This window comes from Silurus meridionalis, chromosome 12 (genome assembly GCF_014805685.1).
Source record: "Silurus meridionalis isolate SWU-2019-XX chromosome 12, ASM1480568v1, whole genome shotgun sequence".
Taxonomy (NCBI): Eukaryota; Metazoa; Chordata; class Actinopteri; order Siluriformes; family Siluridae; genus Silurus; species Silurus meridionalis.
Genome location: NC_060895.1, coordinates 17382710 through 17406587, shown reverse-complemented (window position 1 = coordinate 17406587; position 23878 = coordinate 17382710). Strand labels below are relative to the sequence as shown.

The following is a 23878-nucleotide window of genomic DNA, read 5'->3' as shown; positions in this document are numbered from 1 at the left end:
TAATTATGTAATTAGTGGAAAGGATCTTGATATCTGTGCTCTGTCAGGAATCATCAGTGGTTTCATATGTCATGGACGGCCTAAAGAGGTAAAACGGATGGTGACTTTTTCTGGGCACATGCTTGTCTATGGAAGAGGTTACGCACTTGTGGGAACAGTCACACTGAGCTGTTACTAACGCTTTGAACTTATTTATAGTCCAGAGCTGCAGTTCGGAAAAGTCAATGTGGCCTGTTGTCACTCTCCACAGGTGTGCAATCATAACACTCGCTACCTGAACCTGGTGTTCTCCCAAGACCATGTGCTCCCTGTGTGCTGACCTAATTTGTTTTTCTTTCATTTGATACCTGCTTCAGTGTAATAAACATCTAATGGAAAACCATGATGCGAATCAGGATTATGAGAGCATTCTTAAGTGTCAGTGCCTTGTACAATCCAGTAGGTCTTCCATTATTTGTCAGAGGAGCTACGGTTTATCAGAAATACCAGAAACTGCGTTAAAAAAAATGAGAGGCTGGTGAGGAAATTATGGTTTACAGTTGCATTGATCCAAATGATAACCCAAACTATGTTGTCTTACAGGTGTTCCATAGCATTAAATGGAACATTTGGCAAACCAATATGATATAAAAGGAATAAAACTGCTGTAAACTAGTTTACCTTTAGATAAAGTTTATCCTATTTCTTTCAATTGTACCTAATTATTTGACACTATATGGCAAACTGGATGTTGAACTTCCCATTGCTGGAATAATCTCCACTTTTCTGGAAAAGACTTTCCATTCGAGCTTGGAAGTAGAAATTTGTTTGTTCAGACACATTAGCCAGTTAATCTCGTCTTCAGGTCTCTGCTTAGGACAATCAATCCTTACATCTCAACCTTGACAAACCATATTTTTAAGGAGTTGGTTTTGAGTACAGTCAAGGTTTGGGTACAGGTTTGGGTCTAGTCCCAGTGAAGGAAGCCTGCAATTCTACAGTGTACACAAACATCCTGTTCAATTGTATGGTTACAGTTTGGTGGATGAACCAGTGTGATGTCAGGTGGTGATGTTTGGGCATGTTGTTAATGATCTGCTGTATTATGTCTACATAAAAGAATATGAATCAAAGTCAAACATTTTCTGCTTAATATGGGGTTAAGCTATAAGATCAATTTCCAAAATATGAACACTCACTGGATTTTAGTTATATATTTCAGATTTGATGCTAAAATTTCAGCACGTCTTTCTAGCTGTATGTAGGATACAGAGATAACTAGATGTAAGAGATACAGACGCTGTATATCCTTCAAAACCCTTTGGAAACAATGTGAAAACTTCATCTCCAAGATAAAGCCTGGGAACACCATAAACCTGTTACTGGATCATTCTGCTTACATAATCTGGACACATCACAGGCTACATAAAGGGGCTCAAAAGCTCCATGTGGGAGAGGAGCACGAGTTAAACAGAAAAGAGAAAACTCTATTAACCTGAAAATTAATACCAATATTAAAAGATTACTAAAGAGCCCAGGTAAGGTTAAAAGAAACCCTTATATGTGTGTCCAACATCTACTCTTGTGGAACATGTGCTTCTTGGGGGCATGTCTGTGCAGGGGCTGAGGGGTGGAGAGCTATTTAAAGCAGGAGACGACTCACTTTAACTGCACACAACAACCACTGCGTTTTCACTGACCAGCTCTGTGTGATACAGTTTCCTTCTTCACTGTTTTCTCTTCATTTTTCTATGGTTAAGGAATGGATTTCGACCTGCCTCCTAGTACTTCTATGAGCGGGATCCCCTGGGAGAGAGTTCTGCCTCCCCTTTTGCCTCGTCTAGGGGGCACTTTGGGATCTTACTCATGGACCCCAGCTGAGCTTCTAATCCCAGTGAAAGAGCACACAGGAGCTGCACAGGTGGGTGAAAAGTCTCAATTTTTATAAAAGAAACAATTTCACACAAGTCAAAATCAATGTAGACTGATAATCCATGCCTTGTTTTTTAACTAAAGCATAGAAATGTTTCTAAAATTTGACAAGAATTAAAGATACCATACAAAATGGCTATGAGAAACTGCATATTGAGGAAATCAGGGTATAAATCTGTACTTTTTCCTTTGTTCCTGTTTAATAAATTTTTTTAATAGCTAAAGCTGCATATAATGTACCTTTAAATTAGTTTTTTTTTTTAAAGATTACTCAAACTAATATCTGGTTTATCTTTATCTGCATCATATAAAGGATAGTACTTGTAAAGAAAGAAGCAATATTTTTTTAAGCAGTGTACAATATTAATGAGAGGTATGTTAATATTAAGTAATGTAGGCTACTATTATCTGTTTTCTTCAAGTCAAGAGGCTTTTGTTGTCATTTCCACTATACACAGTGGGACACAGTACAAATGAGACAATGTTTCTGCAGAACCCTGGTGCTACACCAACAAAAAACACTACAGACAGACAACACAAGACCGTGTGGGACAATACACATAACACAAGATAGTGTTTCATATTTTTAAAGCACCAGCACACCATGAAAACATTCCTTGTACATGCAACCCATGATACTTGGCAATAAAGATGATTCTGTTTCTGCCAAAACCAAAGTTATACCTGGTTTTATTTAGTCTTTTTAATAGTTTCCAAACAAAAGCCCTTCAGAATCATTTTTTCAGAAAAAACCTTCTAGAACCATTAACCATGTTTTTGAGTGTGTTTGGGACACTTTTAAAATGTTCAAAGAGCAAAAACTACAATGTTTGAGGCAAATTTTGATATAAATCAGTGTGTGTAATGTTAATGATGGACTCAGCCTTCGTCCAATGACAGCAACATGACAATGCACATCATACTAATACCATTCATGGAAATTCATCATGTCTTTATATTCAGGTTGTTTGTGACCAAAATGGATTTACTGTGCAACTTGATGTGAAACACTTCAGTCCAGAAGAGCTGACGGTTAAAGTCACAGGCGATTATGTTGTGGTAGAGGGAAAACATGAACAGAGAAAGGTCAGTTCTAACCCACACACTCGGATCGACTTGGCTGTTTATCTGTACAGCTAATGTACATTATGCTAGGAATGTTTTAGAAGCCTAATCCTTCCCTTTGTTAAATTGTTCTGGGTATAGGACGGATCCGGACTAGTGACCCGCCAGTTTAACCGAAGGTACCGCATTCCAAACGAAGTGGATGCCTTGAAACTGAAGTGTGCAGTGTCACCAGAGAGAATGCTACTTATTACTGCCCCTTTGCTGAAGGTTGAAAATGCCGAATCGCCTACACACTCAGAATCGGGAGTTTAAAGACCTTCTTTAGATGGCGACAGGATGAAAAGTCAACAGATGGACCTTGTATGTCATTCTGTCCCAAGATGTAGATCACTCTCAAAAGGATGCGCATCAGAGGAAACAACCCGACCGTCCTTCTGGTGGCGCCGCACTAGCTGGAGCTGTTTGCAAACATACATGACACCAAGCCCAACACCGCATCATTAATCCTTTCAGCATTTTAATAATGTTAGGCTTCCAGAGGCATAGTGAATACACCTGAAACTCAGAATCCTCCTCCATGTTTCCAGCATGTTCTAAACATTCTAAAATTGCTATTCGGTATAAAAGTTGCACATATCAGAGATTAACGGACTGATCAGTCTCACAAGCAACCAAATTGTTATTCATGACTGTACATATTCCTTAATAACTGTTTGTTTTGTATGTGTAGTTTTGGACGCATGAGGAATGATATCCTGTGCACTAATTTAACTGCTGCATCAACATAAAGTCTTCAAATAAATATTTGTTTTCCAAAATTGTTTATTTACAGTGTTAAACACAATTATATCCATTTGCCGACCAAAAAAATTATAAATACGAAGCTGATTGAATTGCACTAATAAACATTATTGTGTGACAGTAGCTCAGACTTCATGGAGTTTATCCAGGCGTTCTTCAACCTCACTGGGGGAAAACATTTCATGGAACATATTAGATGTCACAACAACTTTGCTCTGGCAAAAGGTTTTTAATTTCACAAATAAGGATTTAAAAATACATTCTCACCCGAGTTGCTCTTTCACCCACTTTCTCTGCTGCCGAAGCACTAATAATAACGGATCATCTGCAAATTCCAGCCCATCGGAATCTGTATTAGGAAACATAATTTGGAAGTACAACCTGTTCAAAAAGTTACGTAGTGTGTAGTATTTTAAATCTAGAACAGTTGTTTTTTTAAAAGCTGTATAATAGTGGGACTTTTTGCATGTATTACATTTATGTAATTGAAATCAATTCTTATCCTCAACTGTGGTTAATGGATAATGTTGTCCCTTTGTGTGACCTCTGGTTTCCTCCCACTTCCCAAAAACATGCTAAATGGTGCTTTTACGCCTCTAAACTGCAAACTGGGTGTTAATGGGTGTTCACAATGCCTAGTGATGAACTGGTATCTCATTACTCATTAATTTGTTATTTAAATTTAATATTCCAAAAAACGTATTCAGTTAATCCACCAGGACTAATTTAGCTGGTTTGTGTGACTTATGATCTTTCCTTGCATATTTTTATGCTGTGACCATCATATATTTATGAGAGATGTTTGTTTGTTTATTGTTTGTTAAAGCCATGCCAGCATTGGTGGGTAATTCCATGGCAAGATCAAGGTGGGTATGATGAGACGTTATAGCATTTTACAAGGATTTGGCAGTCATATGGTGTCCTTCAGTAAAATGTTCCGTAAGTATACCAAGAACAGTATGACCTTCAACAATGTGTTGTTCGTCGTGTACTGATATGTAACGCAATGGTCTTGTAGTTGTCACAGAGTTCTTTATACGCATTCTCTCGGTTATTAACCTTTAAATATCTTTCAAAATCCCCTCTCTGATATTCGTGTTGGCAAAACTGAACAAGAACGAGTAGGATGAGACTCTTGGAGTTGTGGCTATCTCCGAGACAAAACTAACATTAAATTCACACTCAGTGATCCAGATCCACTGCAACTCTGGCTAGAATAAAGTAATTAGATGGATAAATCAACATCATCTTACTTTCTTACTTATTCCCACCTACAATGCCTTTTGGATCTTATTTTCTGAGTTTTACTTCCTTTAACTAAACTGTAGGCTCAATACAGTGTCTATTACAAGTACACTTGTTTATATGTTCTAATCTTTTTTTTCTTCACTGAGCCGTTTATGTAATACTATATTAATAAATTGTGCTATGTATGAACACTAACACGTGGAGACACACACACACACACACACACACAAGCCACAAAATGAAGAGAAACCGAGTTTTCATGATCATAACTTTCTCACCTTGTGCCTCCTGCATCAGCTGACCTATGACCTCAGTCGGTTGGGATGAGTGTTGAGGGGGAGGCGCAGGTGAATGAGGAGGTGCTGGAGGGGTGCATAGGGGTGCTGGAGAGGTAGATGTGCAAGGGGTGCTAGACTGGATTGGTGAATCGGTACCAGGAAACAACACCTCGGAAACAACCTTGTAGGATGCAAAGTAAAACACGAGGATGATGATGATTAATTATTTTTAACTAGAGGTCGACCAATAGTGTATTTTACCAATACTGAAAGCTAAGGAGGGCCTCAGCCATCCAAACAATGGACTCTATTCTTTGTTGCGTTCACAGAGAGAACGAGGAGAAGCTTCTTCCCACAGGCCATTCGGAGTTTAAACCAGGAAACACCCAGGATCTAGTACTGGACCTCTCTCTCCATCTTTTTTCTGCGCAACTTTTTTGCACTATGACACTAACTCTGGACAGTCACTTCATCTCTGGGATTTGCACAGTGCCACTTTATACCACACCATACTGCACACAGACACTTTAAGGACAATCATGTTAATCACTTTAATTTTTACTGTCAATATCTACCATACGCATCTATGTATATACACATTTTCACATATATCTTCATATATTTTATATAGTTTATACTTTTTATTTATCTACCTTCTTTTTTTCCTTGTTTTTATTTTTATCCTCATTCCATTCCCTTTATTTTCTATCCCTTTTTATTCTTGAACAGTCTTAAAAAGCATTTCACTGCATGTATATATATATATGAATATTTTCATTCTTGAATATAATTATATAATTTAAACATTTTAATAATAAATATAATATAGCACTCTCTGTGCAGCCTCACGTAAAAAAAAAACAAACAGCACATGGCATCAATGATTCGCTTCTAAAGGCTGCCATCGTAATGACAGCGGACCTTCTCAGGCTCTCCAGCAACAGATGCTACCCAGAAAAGTAATGGATTTTTGCAGTCGACTATCGGTGCAGATTAATTGGCAAAACCGGTCAACCTCTCTTATTACCCAGTGACAATTAGCATATTACAGATACATTTTCTAAACATTCTAAACACCAAATCAGTATTTAAAAAGCAGTACTCTATTATTCATCACTGTTGGTACCACAAGTAGTGTGGATGCATGTCCTGTAATTCGGATCTGTTCTTCTTTGCCTACTGTGAGTAAAAATGTAGATTAACACTATAGTGATGAGAAGAACGCACTGACCTGGCCGAGAGTGTTGTGTACAGGTGATGGAGAATCTCGTGAACGAACACCTCGTGTTGAACCCGTGCTCTCTCTGCGTTCTGCATTCTCTTTGCTTTTAGAGCGAACCTTTTCTTGACCCCTATTCTGCCTTTCTCTGGCCTTGACAGTGTGATGATTCCTCTCACCCACATTCCCATCCCCCACATGCCTGCAAAAACAAAACTCTCCACATCAGCCTGTGCAGCTCAAGCAGAACTGACAGAAAACACATTTGCTATACACAAGCTGTATGTTTATACTGTAAATTGAGAATAGCAGAAAGGCTGTTTAAGACCCTTTTTCCTGATTTATATTCAAGACTTTCCAGTTGATTTTATGGGTAATGCAATATCATTCTAGAACTAAAATATACAATTCACTGTATGCATCTTGTTTGATATTGAAATTTTTCTGACACTTTGATTTTATAGTATTAATGTTCTGTTAAAAATAAATGCAAAAATACAAAAACAAACAAACAAAAACCTAATACATAACAATATACCGGTTTGATTTCTTCTTTTGGGGAAATGGTACCAATTTTTTCTTGGCCCGTTCTCGCTCCACTCTGCTGGTGGTCTGCATACCCCTTTTTTCCTGGAAGCCATCTCCCTCTGAGCTCTCAGTAGGTTGTGGAGATGCAGGTAGAGAACATTGCTGTTTACTGCACGGCTCTCCTGAGCTCCCTGAAAAGCAGACCTGTCCTCTGAGACAGGGCTGATGGATGGAATGGGCTGTCTGTAGCTGTTTAGGGCTCTTCTCTCGCTCACAGCGAAGAGCTAAATCTAAGTGGCTTTGATTGATTGACTCATCCTTGGTGTACGTGCTAGATGCAGGGTGGACTTGGCTGGAGGAAGATGGCACTGGGTCAGGGACTGGACAGGGGAAAGGAGAGTTTACGCTACCGGTCATCCCCATGGGTGCAGATGTAAAAGAAAGTCCAGGCTGTGCCTTTTGAGGAGAAAATAAAACGAGTTTTGTAGCAATGACAGAGAAAATCTGTTCAGATTATAATTGCACTGTTTATTTACTTGCAATGCCAGTCTGCTCAATAAGGGCTGATGAAGAGTAGAACTACGGGAGGAGGTGTGACTCCACTGTCTGGCCTGCTCCATCTTCCTCCTAAGGCGCCACTGAAACAGAATGTCATCCTCAGGTCGGGGTTGTGACCCAACTGAGCCGGATGGAAGTGGGCCTCTCTGTGCCATCACTACAGGAAACACAAAAAAACACACTGAGGTGAGCTGGGAAGAATGCAATAAGTAGATTTAGCACTGAATTTGTAAATGGACTTTACTTTAACTTTAAATAAAAAGTAAAAATGTGAATATATATAAATATATAATAATATATATTTATATTATTATTATTTTTTGAATATATTTATGAATGATATATATATGCACAGTCAGCCCCTGACCTATGAATGCCCGACTTACGAATTTTTAGAGATACAGCCACTCAAAAAACAAAACAAAGAAAGTTTTAATATATTCAAGACATCTTTCACAATCCGTGCGAGGGAGAAGAAGAACGCCTGGCAGGCATGCATTGTGAGATCGAGAGCAATACCTCTTTCTTCTGTGCAAAGTCCTCGTTGTGAGAAGGCGTATTCCGTACAGTATTTGTACAGTGCGTTGTAATTTTTGCACTTATTTTTTTACTAAAAAAAACACAAAAGTAGTGCTCCAGCTGGTGGACATTATTATATACTTTGTAATTTTATATATTATATTATTTATATATATATATATATATATATATATATATATATATATATATATATATATATATATATATACACATACACAGGGAGTGCAGAATTATTAGGCAAGTTGTATTTTTGAGGATTAATTTTATTTGAGGATTTAATTTGAACAACAACCATGTTCTCAATGAACACAAAAAACTCATTAATATCAAAGCTGAATATTTTTGGAAGTAGTTTTAGTTTTAGCTATTTTAGGGGATATCTGTGTGTGCAGGTGACTATTACTGTGCATAATTATTAGGCAACAACAAAAACAAATTCATACCCATTTCAATTATTTATTTTACCAGTGAAACCAATATAACATCTCAACATTCACAAATATACATTTCTGACATTCAAAACCAAACAAAAACAAATCAGTGACCAATATAGCCACCTTTCTTTGCAAGGACACTCAAAAGCCTGCCATCCATGGATTCTGTCAGTGTTTTGATCTGTTCACCATCAACATTGCGTGCAGCAGCAACCACAGCCTCCCAGACACTGTTCAGAGAGGTGTACTGTTTTCCTCCTTGTAAATCGCACATTTGATGATGGACCACAGGTTCTCAATGGGGTTCAGATCAGGTGAACAAGGAGGCCATATCATTAGATTTTCTTCTTTTATACCCTTTCTTGCCAGCCACGCTGTGGAGTACTTGGGCGTGTGTGATGGAGCATTGTCCTGCATGAAAATCATGTTTTTCTTGAAGGATGCAGACTTCTTCCTGTACCACTGCTTGAAGAAGGTGTCTTCCAGAAACTGGCAGTAGGACTGGGAGTTCAGCTTGACTCCATCCTCAACCCGAAAAGGCCCCACAAGCTCATCTTTGATGATACCAGCCCAAACCAGTACTCCACCTCCACCTTGCTGGCGTCTGAGTCGGACTGGAGCTCTCTGCCCTTTACCAATCCAGCCACGGGCCCATCCATCTGGCCCATCAAGACTCACTCTCATTTCATCAGTCCATAAAACCTTAGAAAAATCAGTCTTGAGATATTTCTTGGCCCAGTCTTGACGTTTCAGCTTGTGTGTCTTGTTCAGTGGTGGTCGACTTTCTGCCTTTCTTACCTTGGCCATGTCTCTGAGTATTGCACACCTTGTGCTTTTGGGCACCCAGTGATGTTGCAGCTCTGAAATATGGCCAAACTGGTGGCAAGTGGCATCTTGGCAGCTGCACGCTTGACTTTTCTCAGTTCACGGGCAGTTATTTTGCGCCTTGGTTTTCCACACGCTTCTTGCGACCCTGTCGACTATTTTGAATGAAACGCTTGATTGTTCGATGATCACGCTCAGAAGCTTGGCTATTTTAAGACTGCTGCATCCTCTGCAATATATCTCACTATTTTTGACTTTTCTGAGCCTGTCAAGTCCTTCTTTTGACCCATTTTGCCAAAGGAAAGGAAGTTGCCTAATAATTATGCACACCTGATATAGGGTGTTGATGTCATTAGACCACACCCTTCTCATTACAGAGATGCACATCACCTAATATGCTTAATTGGTAGTAGGCTTTCCAGCCTATACAGCTTGGAGTAAGACAACATGCATAACGAGGATGATGTGGTCAAAATACTCATTTGCCTAATAATTCTGCACTCCTGTATATATATATATATATATATATATATATATATATATATATATATATATATATATATATATATATATATATATATATATATTTACCCTTAAATCACCACCATAGTTTGTGCAATACTGAAACGTCTGTACACAAAAAACACACAGTAAACATGACTAATAAATATTAATTGCATAAATAATAAGTATTGATGTTTGTGCTTACAACTGGCTGCATCTATCAAACTGGGAACTGTGGGCTTTGGATCGGCTCATCAACACTAACAGGAGAGGAGAAATCAGAACAGCACAAGCCTTCAGAGCTGATGGGTACACCACTGGAGCCAGTACTCAGGGAGTTCTCACTGAAAAACCACACACACATCATATTATACTTTTTTTTTATATTAATTCATGGTCATGATGTCATCAAGTGAATCCCACATGATGTATTTGGACAATATTTGAATATACTGAATTGCATGTAATTTATATAGATTAATAACATTCTGTTTATATTAAGCATGGCCTTCATATTATTTTCTTTTATTTTAGGACAGTGAACTATTAGATGATTTATGTATTTATACTCAACAGAACTCAGTATGCTGGATGCTGATGTGATGAGTCAGTAAGAGAATACATTTTATGGTACCTCCTCTGCAGAAGTCTTTGGGCCTTCTCCTGAAGCTGAAGGATTTCTGGCTCCCCTTGCTCACAGTGTGAGGAATCAGATAAAACCTGGAACACACAGCAAGCACATTATTTAGGTTTATATTTCCTATGTACTGCCTTGCACATGATTTATTTGAAGTCTTCTTTGCCTGCATAAGGCACAAGCCTGTGTGCTACTTCCGAGACATCTGACTGGAATAGAAAGTCCATAAATGCTGAAATAGTGTTCAAACGTTGATCATTTTTAAATACTGGCATATTCTGTATATATTATATATACACACACACACACACACACACACACACACACACACACAAACATACACACACACACAAACATACACACACACACACACACACACACACACACACACACACACACACACACACACACATATACACAAACACATATACACACACAAACCCGATTCCAAAAAGTTGCTGGCGCCTGAGTCGGACTGGAGCTCTCTGCCCTTTACCAATCCAGCCACGGGCCCATCCATCTGGCCCATCAAGACTCACTCTCATTTCATCAGTCCATAAAACCTTAGAAAAATCAGTCTTGAGATATTTCTTGGCCCAGTCTTGACGTTTCAGCTTGTGTGTCTTGTTCAGTGGTGGTCGACTTTCTGCCTTTCTTACCTTGGCCATGTCTCTGAGTATTGCACACCTTGTGCTTTTGGGCACCCAGTGATGTTGCAGCTCTGAAATATGGCCAAACTGGTGGCAAGTGGCATCTTGGCAGCTGCACGCTTGACTTTTCTCAGTTCACGGGCAGTTATTTTGCGCCTTGGTTTTCCACACGCTTCTTGCGACCCTGTCGACTATTTTGAATGAAACGCTTGATTGTTCGATGATCACGCTTCAGAAGCTTGGCTATTTTAAGACTGCTGCATCCCTCTGCAATATATCTCACTATTTTTGACTTTTCTGAGCCTGTCAAGTCCTTCTTTTGACCCATTTTGCCAAAGGAAAGGAAGTTGCCTAATAATTATGCACACCTGATATAGGGTGTTGATGTCATTAGACCACACCCTTCTCATTACAGAGATGCACATCACCTAATATGCTTAATTGGTAGTAGGCTTTCCAGCCTATACAGCTTGGAGTAAGACAACATGCATAACGAGGATGATGTGGTCAAAATACTCATTTGCCTAATAATTCTGCACTCCTGTATATATATATATATATATATATATATATATATATATATATATATATATATATATATATATATATATATATATATATTTACCCTTAAATCACCACCATAGTTTGTGCAATACTGAAACGTCTGTACACAAAAAACACACAGTAAACATGACTAATAAATATTAATTGCATAAATAATAAGTATTGATGTTTGTGCTTACAACTGGCTGCATCTATCAAACTGGGAACTGTGGGCTTTCGGATCGGCTCATCAACACTAACAGGAGAGGAGAAATCAGAACAGCACAAGCCTTCAGAGCTGATGGGTACACCACTGGAGCCAGTACTCAGGGAGTGCTCACTGAAAAACAACACACATCATATTATACTTTTTTTTTTAATATTAATTCATGGTCATGATGTCATCAAGTGAATCCCACATGATGTATTTGGACAATATTTGAATATACTGAATTGCATGTAATTTATATAGATTAATAACATTCTGTTTATATTAAGCATGGCCTTCATATTATTTTCTTTTATTTTAGGACAGTGAACTATTAGATGATTTATGTATTTATACTCAACAGAACTCAGTATGCTGGATGCTGATGTGATGAGTCAGTAAGAGAATACATTTTATGGTACCTCCTCTGCAAAAGTCTTTGGGCCTTCTCCTGAAGCTGAAGGATTTCTGGCTCCCCTTGCTCACAGTGTGAGGAATCAGATAAAACCTGGAACACACAGCAAGCACATTATTTAGGTTTATATTTCCTATGTACTGCCTTGCACATGATTTATTTGAAGTCTTCTTTGCCTGCATAAGGCACAAGCCTGTGTGCTACTTCCGAGACATCTGACTGGAATAGAAAGTCCATAAATGCTGAAATAGTGTTCAAACGTTGATCATTTTTAAATACTGGCATATTCTGTATATATTATATATACACACACACACACACACACACACACACACACACACACACACACACACACACACACAAACATACACACACACACACACAAACATACACACACACACACACACACACACACACACACACACAAACACATATACACACACAAACCCGATTCCAAAAAAGTTGGGACACTGTACAAATTGTGAATAAAAAAGGAATGCAATAATTTACAAATCTTATAAACTTATATTTTATTCACAATATAATATAGATAACATATCACATGTTGAAAGTGAGACATTTTGAAATGTCATGCCAAATATTGGCTCATTTTGGATTTAATGAGAGCTACATATTCCAAAAAAAGTTGGTACAGGTAGCAATAAGAGGCCGAAAAGGTGAAATGTACATATAAGGAACAACTGGAGGACCAATTTGCAACTTATTAGGTCAATTGGCAACATGATTGGGTATAAAAAGATCCTCTCAATTTAATTTAAAATCAACTTATTTTTCCCTTAATATGTTTGTGTGTATAATATAATATAATATAATATAATATTTTATATATATATATATATATATATATATATATATATATATATATATATATATATATATATAGAGAGAGAGAGAGAGAGAGAGAGAGAGAGAGAGAGAGAGAGAGAGAGAGAGAGAGAGAGAGAGAGAGATTTATTTTTCAAAACCAGGTTATTCTGCACGCATTTTGACTTACAAAAATACTTGCAGAGTCCTAAGTTAGCCTCACTTTCACAAACAAAACAACTACAAATGTGCTAGAACAACAATCCTAAATTGCACAACTGGCTGCACAAGTCACTGCTGTCTACGAAGAATTCATAAATATACAACGAGACACTGAACAACGACAGCAAAAGCTGTGAGTGCAGCAGGCCGAGGAGAGAAGCTGTTCTTCCTTTAATGCCAAGGCATTTAACTGATAAACCACAGAGAACTAAATTCTAAACATTGTCTGTGCCAAAACGTTTTAGGACATACAAACAAAGGACATTTAAGGAAGGTGTGTTTTGTATTAGAGCTACTAAGAGGCAACATTTATCCACTAGGTTCATACAGACATATATGAGAACCTGAAATTTATTATAACAATAATAATAATAATAATAACAACTGCAAATTCTATACAGAACTTAGAATGTACAATATGAGATGATTAAAAAGGCTTTGAATATACAATATAAAGAGTATTTCGAACTACACAGGTAAAGCTACTGAGGTGCCAACATTGCTGACAAGAAAATTGTAGCAGACAGAGCAAAAACATAAAGACACATAGTACACACATAAATACATAGAAAAACACACATAACACATAAATACCAAAAACAATCACTACTCTGGTTACATGTAAAGTACAAAACTAAAATATTAAATCTATGATTCAATGATGAAACTGACTTGATTTTCTTTAACAAAATACTTGATTGTATAAAGCTATAAAAACCAAGGTACTTTATACATGTCACATGTACTTTACAGCCCAGTGAATTCTTTCTTCACATATACCATTAATGTTAGGAAGCCATGATACAGCACGCCTGGAGCAAAGAGAGTTAAGGGCCTTGCTCAAGGGCCCTTTTGGTGGCAGCTTGCCAATACCTCCACTTGCAAAACCCCTAACCTTCCGATTAGTAACACAGAGCCTTAACCCCCGAGTTACCACCTTCCTATACATCACTGTGTAACTGTTAAATATTTGTGATGTCTGTGGAAGTCGTAAATAGCGGATTCAATTTTCAAAATTTAGTCTAAAGGACTTTTTAGATGCTGTTTTTCTTATCATAAAGATAAGTACTACCTTCAAGTGCTCAACTTTAAAATAACTTTGAAAGGTTCACCACTTAATAATAAACAACCATTAATAATGTAAATGATTGAGTAAAGATCTTACAAGTGCACTTAAATCCAGCAGGCCTCTGGTGGGAGAAAGCAAACTTTCTGCTTGATAGCTGAGCAGATCCTGCACACTGCCTGTGCCTTCATTTCCACACTCAAACAATCCTATAAAAATAAAAAGTTTAAAAATAAATAAATAATCAAGCAAACCAACTAAAATCCATATCCAACAGTTTTTAGCTCTTTTAACCAATACCTTATTACTTCAGTCTACATTAAATATACCGTAATTTCCGGACTATAAAGCGCACCCATATATAAGCCGTACCCACTGAATTTGACAAAGATTTTTATTTGAAACATAAATAAGCCGCACCTGCCTACACTGAAACGAATGAACTTTACACAGGCTTTACCGGAAGACAGTGTCTGTTACACGGTGTAACAGGTGAAATATGTTGTGGCTCCTTTAAGAGCAGAGCGGTATTTTGGGAATAGCCTGCCGCCACATTTTTCCGCTATTACTGCATGTGTGCAAGACCGAGAAATATGTCCTTATTATTTTCTGATGCTCATTTATAAGTTTCTTTGACTAACCCGTAACTAACCCGTAAGAATAATAAAAAGCACGAGTTTTGGAAACCTGTCTGTGCTTATATGATTTCTTTTGCAACTGGAGTTAGCGAGCTCTCCCATTACCCAGACTCAACGCGCTACAACAGTTTCTATCTAAACAGTAGCCTACTAAGAAAGTCATTGTTCACTGTCTTCCATCTTTCTTTCACAACTATTTCTCTCGGGAGTTTATCTTTTGGCGTCGTCTTGCGTTTAAGAAAAACGTTTTTTTTCCGGATGCCGTGCAGCTCAGAACACAGGTGAGGTGCGTTTTTTCGTTTCCGTTTGAAATTTCATTGGTCTAATGTTATGTGGCTCAGTTTTTTGGCTTGAAGTTTGTGAAACCGGGAAAAAAACAGGAAAAATACATAAATAAGCCGCTTCGTTGTTTAAGCCGCGGGGTTCAAAACATGGGAAAAAAGTAGCGGCTAATAGTGTGAAAAAAAGGTATAATAGACATTATCCCTGATCCTTGCTCTTCAAATAGATTTGAGTTTTACTTAATGGTGATTCCTATTACATTTTTTGCGCTCTATAATCATAATAAACAAAAAACAACAAAAAAATTGTAAGGGTATTACTTTTGCATGTTGTTTAAGATTAAACAATGCTATTCACTGTAACACACCTCCAAGACATTCCTTAGGCATACGAGTTGGAGTTGAGCTGGATGGTTGGGAAGGATTTGACGACATCCACCAAAATGGCTGATTCTCTTCTCCATCACCCGCCAACCTCTGTCTTTCTTCACGACTCTGTGGCCTTCCGTAGCGGAAACGCTCAATGTACCTAGGAGAAAGATTTGGAAAGAAAATAGTAATTCTCTATTAGTAAAAGTAATTCTCTGAAGAAGAAATCATTTCACTCATGTCAAAGATCTTTTGATTTGACTTTCAAATGTTAAATGTTGCATTTCATGTTTGTTATTATGCACAAAGGTTTGTTTAGCGATTATTGAAGACAACATTGTTATCAAACATGCTCAGTTTTTCCTCATCATATCTCATACTTTGCCAGTACTGAAGGCTCCTGTGTGCGACCGGTCACTGTGCTTTGTTTATGTTGATCATCACTGCTAGCAGGGGAAGAACTCTGTTCAGTAGAAGGCCAGGATTCTGAGTAGTTCTTCTGCCCAGTTATAGATGGAAGAGGACAGAGTAGGACATTGTGTGAGCCTTCGAGAAAGCGTTGATCCTCTGGGCTGAGAGATGCAGTGTTGGGAGGACTCTCTGGAGGACCGGCAGACCGTGTAAACCGGACAGGGCTCAGTGCCTGGACACAAAACATTCAATGATCCTGTGGACATCAGAGTCTGTTTATAATTTAGATTTCTCTGTTTTAGAAATGACTTCTCTTACCAGCCTTTTCTGTTGTTTGGGAATTTTCTTTGCTCTGGATGGACTGTAATGGCCTTTAGTTCGACGGGGTTCGGGAGGAAAAGGATTCTTTTTGGTGAAAATAGCATCACTGAAACAAGAATTTGAGTTAATTAGTTTTATTTATTAGTTATATTAATTAGGATTATTATTATTATTATTATTATTATTATTATTATTATTATTTATCTCACCCTGACTTCATGATCCACAGTTAGGAGCATGAGTTAACTTCTTAGTAACTACATGTAAAAAAAAAAAAGTGTTAGTATCTAAGTTACCTAGTTAAAATACATCATAATTAACTAGTTCAGATTATTTAATTGAGTCAGGAGGGTAAAGTTGAAGGGTAACACTGCCCACCGTGAAGATCACACTCAGCTTTGTACTACACAAGCATCCAATGTGTTACTAGGCAGCCAAAAATAACGAACTGGCAAGTCCCAAGAAAACAAAATATCAGTGCGATTCCAACAAAACATTAAATGTAGAAATAAAAACACTTCATCTTCCCAGTGTATTTAATCCAAATTAATTTTAAAAAGTCTCTTCCGCATAAACAATACTAACCTTTCTCCAGCAGCTTAAAATCTGTTTGCACCACATAACTGGTCCTGTAGCAACCAATCAGATGTCGATGCTGATGATTGACAAGTATTACACCCAATAATCTTAAAGCACGGCTTACCTCTCTGACCAATGAGGAGAAGGAGATTCAGTTGCGCGCGGAAGAGGAAAGTCAAGTGAACTGAAAATAGCATATTGTTGTTGTAGCTTCATGCTAAAGTCTCTGACTGGATGTTCTCTTATTATATAATGTAAGTCAATTTAAGCTTGTATTTCTCCTTAAAAATAAATCCAGTTGAGTATAAATGAACGGCGCGTTCAACGAGAACGCAGCGAATATATTGGTATGAGTATACATTTTAATGGAGGCTGGCTAGCTAGCTAGCAAAAACCAGTTGTTCAGGTTAGCTGCTAGCTAACAGGTTATGTGTGTGAGTATCAGCTGGTCTCTCACTCATCCTGACTGTCTTTGGAGTAGTTTAACCAACCAGTTGGTTATTTGCTTGTGGTGGTAATTGGGTCGTGTAGTTTGTAATTGAAGTTTATTTCTGGATAGATTGGTAAAGGGTTAACTAACTAGTCAATAACCAGGTTAAACGCTGTTAATAAACCAGCAAGGGTTTATTCTTCTGCTGAATCACTTCAGTTAATCAATTGCATTCCTAACCTCTGCCATATGTGTATACACTATATTACCTGTATGATCTGGTGCTTTTTGCATTATTATATGTTTCTGTCATGTATTACAATTCAGTATATTCACAGCGAGCATTCATTTGTGGTCAGAATCAACATATTTGGAGCATCAATGTATATTAATTTGTTAGTGAATTTTTTACTATTGATATTGGTGGCTACAATGACTGGCTGTTGATTAAAAAAAATACATATTTAATAATACATTTTTATGAATGCACATTGTGTAGAATGTGATGTGTCTAGGAGTTATGAGTGACACTATCACCTGTCTGTGACCTTGAAGGAAAAAAGGGGAAAATAAAAGTTACATACATTAAAAAGCCAAACAATTATGATTTATTTAGAATCAAATGCAGTCTGGATAAAGCGTCTTTATAAATGTATTGTGCTTCTAAAATTGAAGACGCAACAATGCAGACTAAATTCTGTAAATGTGATTAAAAATATTGATGTTTTTAACATTTTATTGCATTTAAGTTAACCCATGAAGCAGTATCAAGAAGTTTCGAGACCAATGGAGCTCACTGGTGCTATCCTGACCACGTGCGTTACCACGTTAGAACAAAGAACTAACATTAACATGTTTATCTGGACGTGTCAGTTTGCATTATGTTACTTTTTGCACCTCCGGTAGATGCTAAATTGCATCATGTTGCTGAATAGCTGTTTTCTGCCATGACCAAGTCATGCCTGTGTATCATTTTCTTTTTGGTTTCTATTTGATTGCAATATGTTCTATATATCTATCTGACTACTATTTGTTTGTTTGTTTTTAGGCAGAATTGGCTAATGGCATTGCGAAGGTGAATATTGATTAAATGAGGACGAGTCTGCAATCAAAATGCTTCACATGAAAGTTAAGCTGGAGAAACCAGGTAAGGAACAACCAAACATCTCTTTCTTATCGGTTTAATATTTTGTTTGTTTTGAATTTGATAATCTTATAAACACATCTGTTTTTTTATACGTTTGTCGAATAAAGATTCTGAGGGTGTTGTTGCCCGAAGTCGCCTTGATGCGGTGCTGCAAGGTCTGGTGGAGAAAAGTGACAGCGAGAGGTCAGTTTGATAGTAACTGCACACCAGGACTAGCCTGCGGTCGCACAGAGTGCTACAGAGTGTATTATTTACAAGGAAGTTAATGGGTGAGAAAATCTGGTAGTGTGTAATCAAACTCATTTGGTGATTGCAGTGCACTTTGTCAAAGGTTGAAATTTACTTGGCTTTTTTTAGTATCTGTTTGGGGAAAATAAGTGAGCTTGGACAACAATTTCCTTGAACCATAGAATAGGTCTATTTTAACTGTAATTAGATGACCAGAATAAAAATCGCTGTGGAATAGACTATTTAATCAGTCACTATGAACTTCACAGTTTGTGACTCCTAATCTTCTCTTTTTATGATTCTAAACATTTGCCACACAACATTTGCTACTAGGGGTGTAACGGTACTCATATTCGCTCCAAAACCTTTCTGTACAGGGCTTTCGGTTCGGTACCGAATGCAATCCTTTTTGCGTACGGAACATAGATAAAAATCTGAGACCCCTCAGGGACGTATTAGGTGGGGGATCGCACATTTGTTTAGTTCCCACCTCACACTTTGAGTTGTTGTTGTTGTTTTTTTTTTTTTTTTTTTTTTTAACTTTACTATTATTACGTTTGGCACTGCGGAAATAAGATTTGTTTTGCGCATGCATAAAAATGCTAAATGAATTTTGTGTACCGTTACACCCCTATTTACTACACGCCATGTTGTTGTGAAATGGTAAATTGGGGAGTGCTCATGCAGTACTTTGATCTATAACATTTTAAATATATAAGTATTGTAGAATAATTATATATGGATTCTGTGGTTCATTTTTTTTATTTTGTGGGATTGTCATTATTTGATACATATTTATTTATTTATTTATTTATTTATTTATTTATTTTTAAGAACTTAACAGGCGTATCAGCTCTCTAATAATCTTTATTTTTATTTTGTTGTTTTGTTGCTCCTATGAAGAGATCAGAATGAGGATGATTCTGGGAAAATGGTCGCAGATTCCATGAGCAAGTATGTCCTTCTAGTGCTTCTTCTTTTCATATATGTGTGTGTTTGTTTGTTTGTTACCACAGCAATGCAGTTTATTTAGAGTTGTGGATTGATGCCGAATGTGTCTGCATTATTTATACAAAATATGCATTATTTAACTTGCAAACCATGATTTTGAATTAGATAAGGGGAACACAAACTTTGCAGTCTGGTTATTATCTCTCTTGAGTTTGCACTAAAAATAACCTTATCTATCTACTATATCTACTGAAGGCCCAGTGTACTATTTTACTTGAATAGAATTCTGTGAAAGGATTTTAGCCTGTTACTATTATTAGGTTTTGAAAACTTAATGACTTCACAAAATGTCTGGGTTTAAACCACATTGGACTAACGTGAACCATGTTTTTTTTCTGATTAAAAATAAGAGTGAGTCACTTACAGTAGCTAAATCATTTCTCACCTTAGCTAATCACATGTTGCATCATTTTCCGCTCAGATACATGTGGTGTGAATTTATGGTTACATATAGCATTAAATAGACTGTAATTGCTATTCAAGAAGAACAGGTCCTTATCTAATGTGCTGCTATAGTTGTGTGGGCTTGTCATAGAATATGATTTTAAATTTCTATTACGAGTAAAAAAAAAAACAGGAAATAAATTCCAATGTGCTTTTGTGAGTGGTGGATCATTTATATATGTCTCACCAAATGCTGTATCATAAATATTTAATATCAGATCTATCAGAAAGTTCTGTCTGCAGTGTTTAACCATGCAATAACTACTTTTAGTGATGGGTATTATGTGCTAATAGGGCCCCCTAGTGGAAAAGGATGAAATATTGAATTAAACCTGTATCATGTCATTCTTAACAGTGTTCTTTTGTCTTTATTGTGTGATGTGTATATCTGTGTGTACTAAGAATCAGAGTCTACAATGTATGGACCAAATTTTGGGACACCTGACCTTCCCAGCCACATGTTTGCTTTAAATTGGAACAGCACAAATGTATTGAATGAAGAGTTGGATGAAAAGCACATACAAATCTTATAGTCAGGTGTCCACAAAATTTGGTCCATATAGTGTATGTGATACAAGTAAAACCTCAGTACTATTTCTGACTTCTTTTCTTAATAGGGACCTATCCCCCTCATCTCTTGGGAAAAGGTAACAAAATCCACATTTTCTCCTGCTTTTTGCAAACAATTAATGCTATACAAAATTGGTCATCCTCTGCATAGTATTTGCAATTCATGGTTTACTCCTAGAACTTCTAGAACTGCAAAATAAATAAAGATCACTGTAATAAACTATAGGTTTTTGTGATCTGTTTGTTAGAAATAGCTCTATGTGAAGCTGTAGGCAGCAGAGTTAAGAAAATGCAATATATCCTATGAATATTACTTGAAGGAGGAGATTTATATAAAGTGTTATAGTGAAGAGGTTCTATGGTGTTTTTTTTTTTTTTTTTTTATGCACAGGCCATCTTCACGGTTTGCACAACACCGAAGAAAGAAGCGCAAAGAGATGGAGGATGGTTTATCAGAGACCAACCAGCATAAACAAAGCAAGAATCTTAGTTTGTCCTAATTTAATTCAAATTTAATTATTTTAAGACAATAGAAGCAACAGTAATTATGCTAAATGTTTTCTATAAAAACATATATTTTTTTATTTGTTTAGTTAAAAAAAAAAAACTTAAATTAGTTCTAGCTAAATTTTGAATTCAATACAATTAAACCCAGAGTAGATTAATTTTAATTTAAATCCATAATCTGTAGCATTTAAGCCTGACTCATGTGTGATTTAATATATTTGTTTCCGTTCTTCTAATAATTAGACTCGTACATCATCAAGCTGTTTGATCGCAGTGTGGATCTGGCACAGTTCAGCAGCAACACTCCACTCTATCCCATCTGCAGATCGTGGATGAGGAACAACCCCACTGTACGAGAGAGAGCGATGTCTAGTCCACCCCACAGCATGGCAGAGGATGAGGTCAGATCCATATCATACTGCTGCAATCTTTTCTGTAGGAAAGTTCTGCCAGCACTGACTCTCACTCATCATTGTATTTCAGTAAAGTTTCTAATTGTTTACAGAATCCAAATTCAAAAAGTTTCTCTCATAAATTACAAATATGTGCACATGACACAGCTGATTTGGGCGATGCCAACAAATAAAAATCTATTTAATTTAAATGAGAAGGTAAATAAGGTGCCATAAAAAAGTGCTATGATGAACAAACTTGCATGTGTATTAAGAGTTTTGAGAGAATGAAGAATGAATCGTATCCGGCACCTGTTTTAGGTCTCAGACATGCTGAATGGAAAAGTTCAAAATGTATACCGTCTTCCACCTCCTGGTTCTTGTCCTGTTCATGAGTCTGGTGAACCAGTCAACTTAAGGATTCCACCTACAGAGAAACCCACCATAAGCCAGGTGAGGTCATGAGTCTGATCACTTGAAAACTGTTATCATTAAAGTTCTCATTCATAAGAAATCTTTTTCACACTGATTTTTATTTTAATTTTTTTAATGTCAAATTAAATTAAAAGATAATGTATTTAATTCTCAATGACTGTTGATACATCGGATGCAAGAATAAATGACCATTGTGTTTATTAAATTGGGGTTTTATCAAAGTGCAGTTAAGTTTGATTTTGATGGATCAGAGGATGTTACTTAATTTAAAAAAATGAGCTAACTGTCAATTTCATTTATTTAACATTAATCCGAGGAGTTTTCAATGTCTTTGCTTTCTAAAGCTGCAACTTGATTGAAGTATTTAGATTTTAGAAATTGTTGACTTGCAGTTTCTTTGTAACATGACAGGTTTTTTTTGCCTGAAGCTGATATCAGGAAATGACTTGTTTTAAAGGTTTTCTATAATATTAAAGAGACAGTAGGTAGTTAGAAAGTATATTGTTCTCTAATTAATATAAATGTGATCATTGGCAAATAGGTGGCACAAGATTAATACTATCACTATAATGTGAAAATAATTAATGTTGATAAAAGCCTTTTACTTTGTGTTGGGATGCATCACACCACTCCTTCATAGACACCCCCTGCTCTAACAATATAATGCATCGTTCCTTATTCCTATAATAATAATATTTTATTTCAGTCTACAGACACTGCATCAGGAGCCACACCTCTCATCTTCAATCACATGAAACGCTGGAAGAAAATTAGACAGAAGTAAGTGTTGAGCTTTGAAAACAGTAGTTTAATATGTAGCAAATGTTTTGTTTAAATACTATCTCCAAAAGTTTTATCTAAGGTATAAATTCTGCTTCTATTTAGGTGGAAAGAAGCTTCAAATAAGAACCAGATGCGCTACAGCGAGAGCATTAAAATCCTGAAAGAGATGTACGAGCGCTAGCTCTTTTGCATCAGGAGACAGTTATGGAGTTCCCTGCAGCCTCACAGAAACGGAGGTTATGTGGAGAGTTTCAGATGGATAAAGGGACTGATAATTGCATAGTTGTCTGCATGGGATATTTTAATATATGTTAACAATCATATATTTGGGAAAGTAATGATGTTAGTATGGCCTGCACTTTCAGTTCCCATTTTTGTGACGCAGGTCAGAAGAGTGAGATGAATGCATGTTTGTTTGTACAATTTGGTAATTACAGATGATCATTTGGGAACAAAATAAACGTTCGCCTTTTTCATCTTTCATCATTCTCAAAATGCATCATTTTGTTTAGAAAGAGTCAATGTTTGTTTTTAAGGGTACATGGATTTTACAGCTGCTGAAATTGTACTTCTCAGAAGACTCTTTTTAATTCAAACACAAGTGAACGATGTCATGTGCAGATGCGAATGTCATGTGATCCAGTCACTCGGTTGTGAAGTTCAGCTGGATTGCATTTAACCACAAAATATAAGTATTTTATATTGCATTTTATTTTTAGATTTCCACCTCAACTGCCTACATATGCTATAGTTTTGTTTACATTCTCTTTAAATCAGAAATACAGAATGTAACATACTGTAACATAATGAAAGCTAATGTTTGGGGATACTGTTCAATATAGTATTTTGTCT

The 23878-nt window shown here is 36.7% G+C and overlaps 3 protein-coding genes across 5 annotated transcripts; 2 read left to right on the top strand and 1 right to left on the bottom strand.

Annotated features, from left to right (window-relative positions):
* Positions 1-525: 525 nt before the first annotated feature.
* Positions 526-3797, top strand: hspb6 (heat shock protein, alpha-crystallin-related, b6). Of its 2 annotated transcripts, XM_046863130.1 has the most exons (4): positions 526-1517; positions 1740-1900; positions 2875-2997; positions 3118-3797. In XM_046863130.1, exons 2-4 carry the CDS (start codon positions 1742-1744, stop codon positions 3289-3291), a joined length of 456 nt encoding a protein of 151 aa, XP_046719086.1. In that variant the 5' UTR covers positions 526-1517; positions 1740-1741; the 3' UTR covers positions 3292-3797. The 2 variants fall into 2 exon arrangements, with proteins under 2 accessions (XP_046719086.1, XP_046719085.1); XM_046863129.1 differs by lacking the exon at positions 526-1517 and having other exon boundaries at positions 1564-1900.
* proser3 (proline and serine rich 3) lies at positions 3784-17148 on the bottom strand. 2 transcript variants are annotated; one of them, XM_046863128.1, is made up of 14 exons: positions 17086-17148; positions 16710-16757; positions 16498-16606; positions 16149-16411; positions 15768-15928; positions 14580-14689; positions 12375-12460; positions 11945-12084; positions 7590-7768; positions 7064-7509; positions 6538-6727; positions 5307-5487; positions 4048-4129; positions 3784-3945 (listed from the first exon to the last, which is right to left on the bottom strand). In XM_046863128.1, the coding sequence occupies exons 2-14, from the start codon at positions 16718-16720 to the stop codon at positions 3906-3908; spliced, it is 1998 nt and encodes a 665-aa protein (XP_046719084.1). In that variant the 5' UTR covers positions 16721-16757; positions 17086-17148; the 3' UTR covers positions 3784-3905. The 2 variants fall into 2 exon arrangements, with proteins under 2 accessions (XP_046719084.1, XP_046719083.1); XM_046863127.1 differs by lacking the exon at positions 17086-17148 and adding an exon at positions 16879-17061.
* Positions 17149-17230: 82 nt separating this feature from the next.
* Positions 17231-23509, top strand: lin37 (lin-37 DREAM MuvB core complex component). Its single transcript, XM_046862174.1, has 10 exons — positions 17231-17333; positions 18558-18656; positions 18764-18839; positions 19788-19838; positions 20957-20986; positions 21301-21386; positions 21660-21817; positions 22130-22261; positions 22950-23023; positions 23129-23509. Exons 2-10 carry the CDS (start codon positions 18623-18625, stop codon positions 23205-23207), a joined length of 720 nt encoding a protein of 239 aa, XP_046718130.1. The 5' UTR covers positions 17231-17333; positions 18558-18622; the 3' UTR covers positions 23208-23509.
* Positions 23510-23878: the final 369 nt, after the last annotated feature.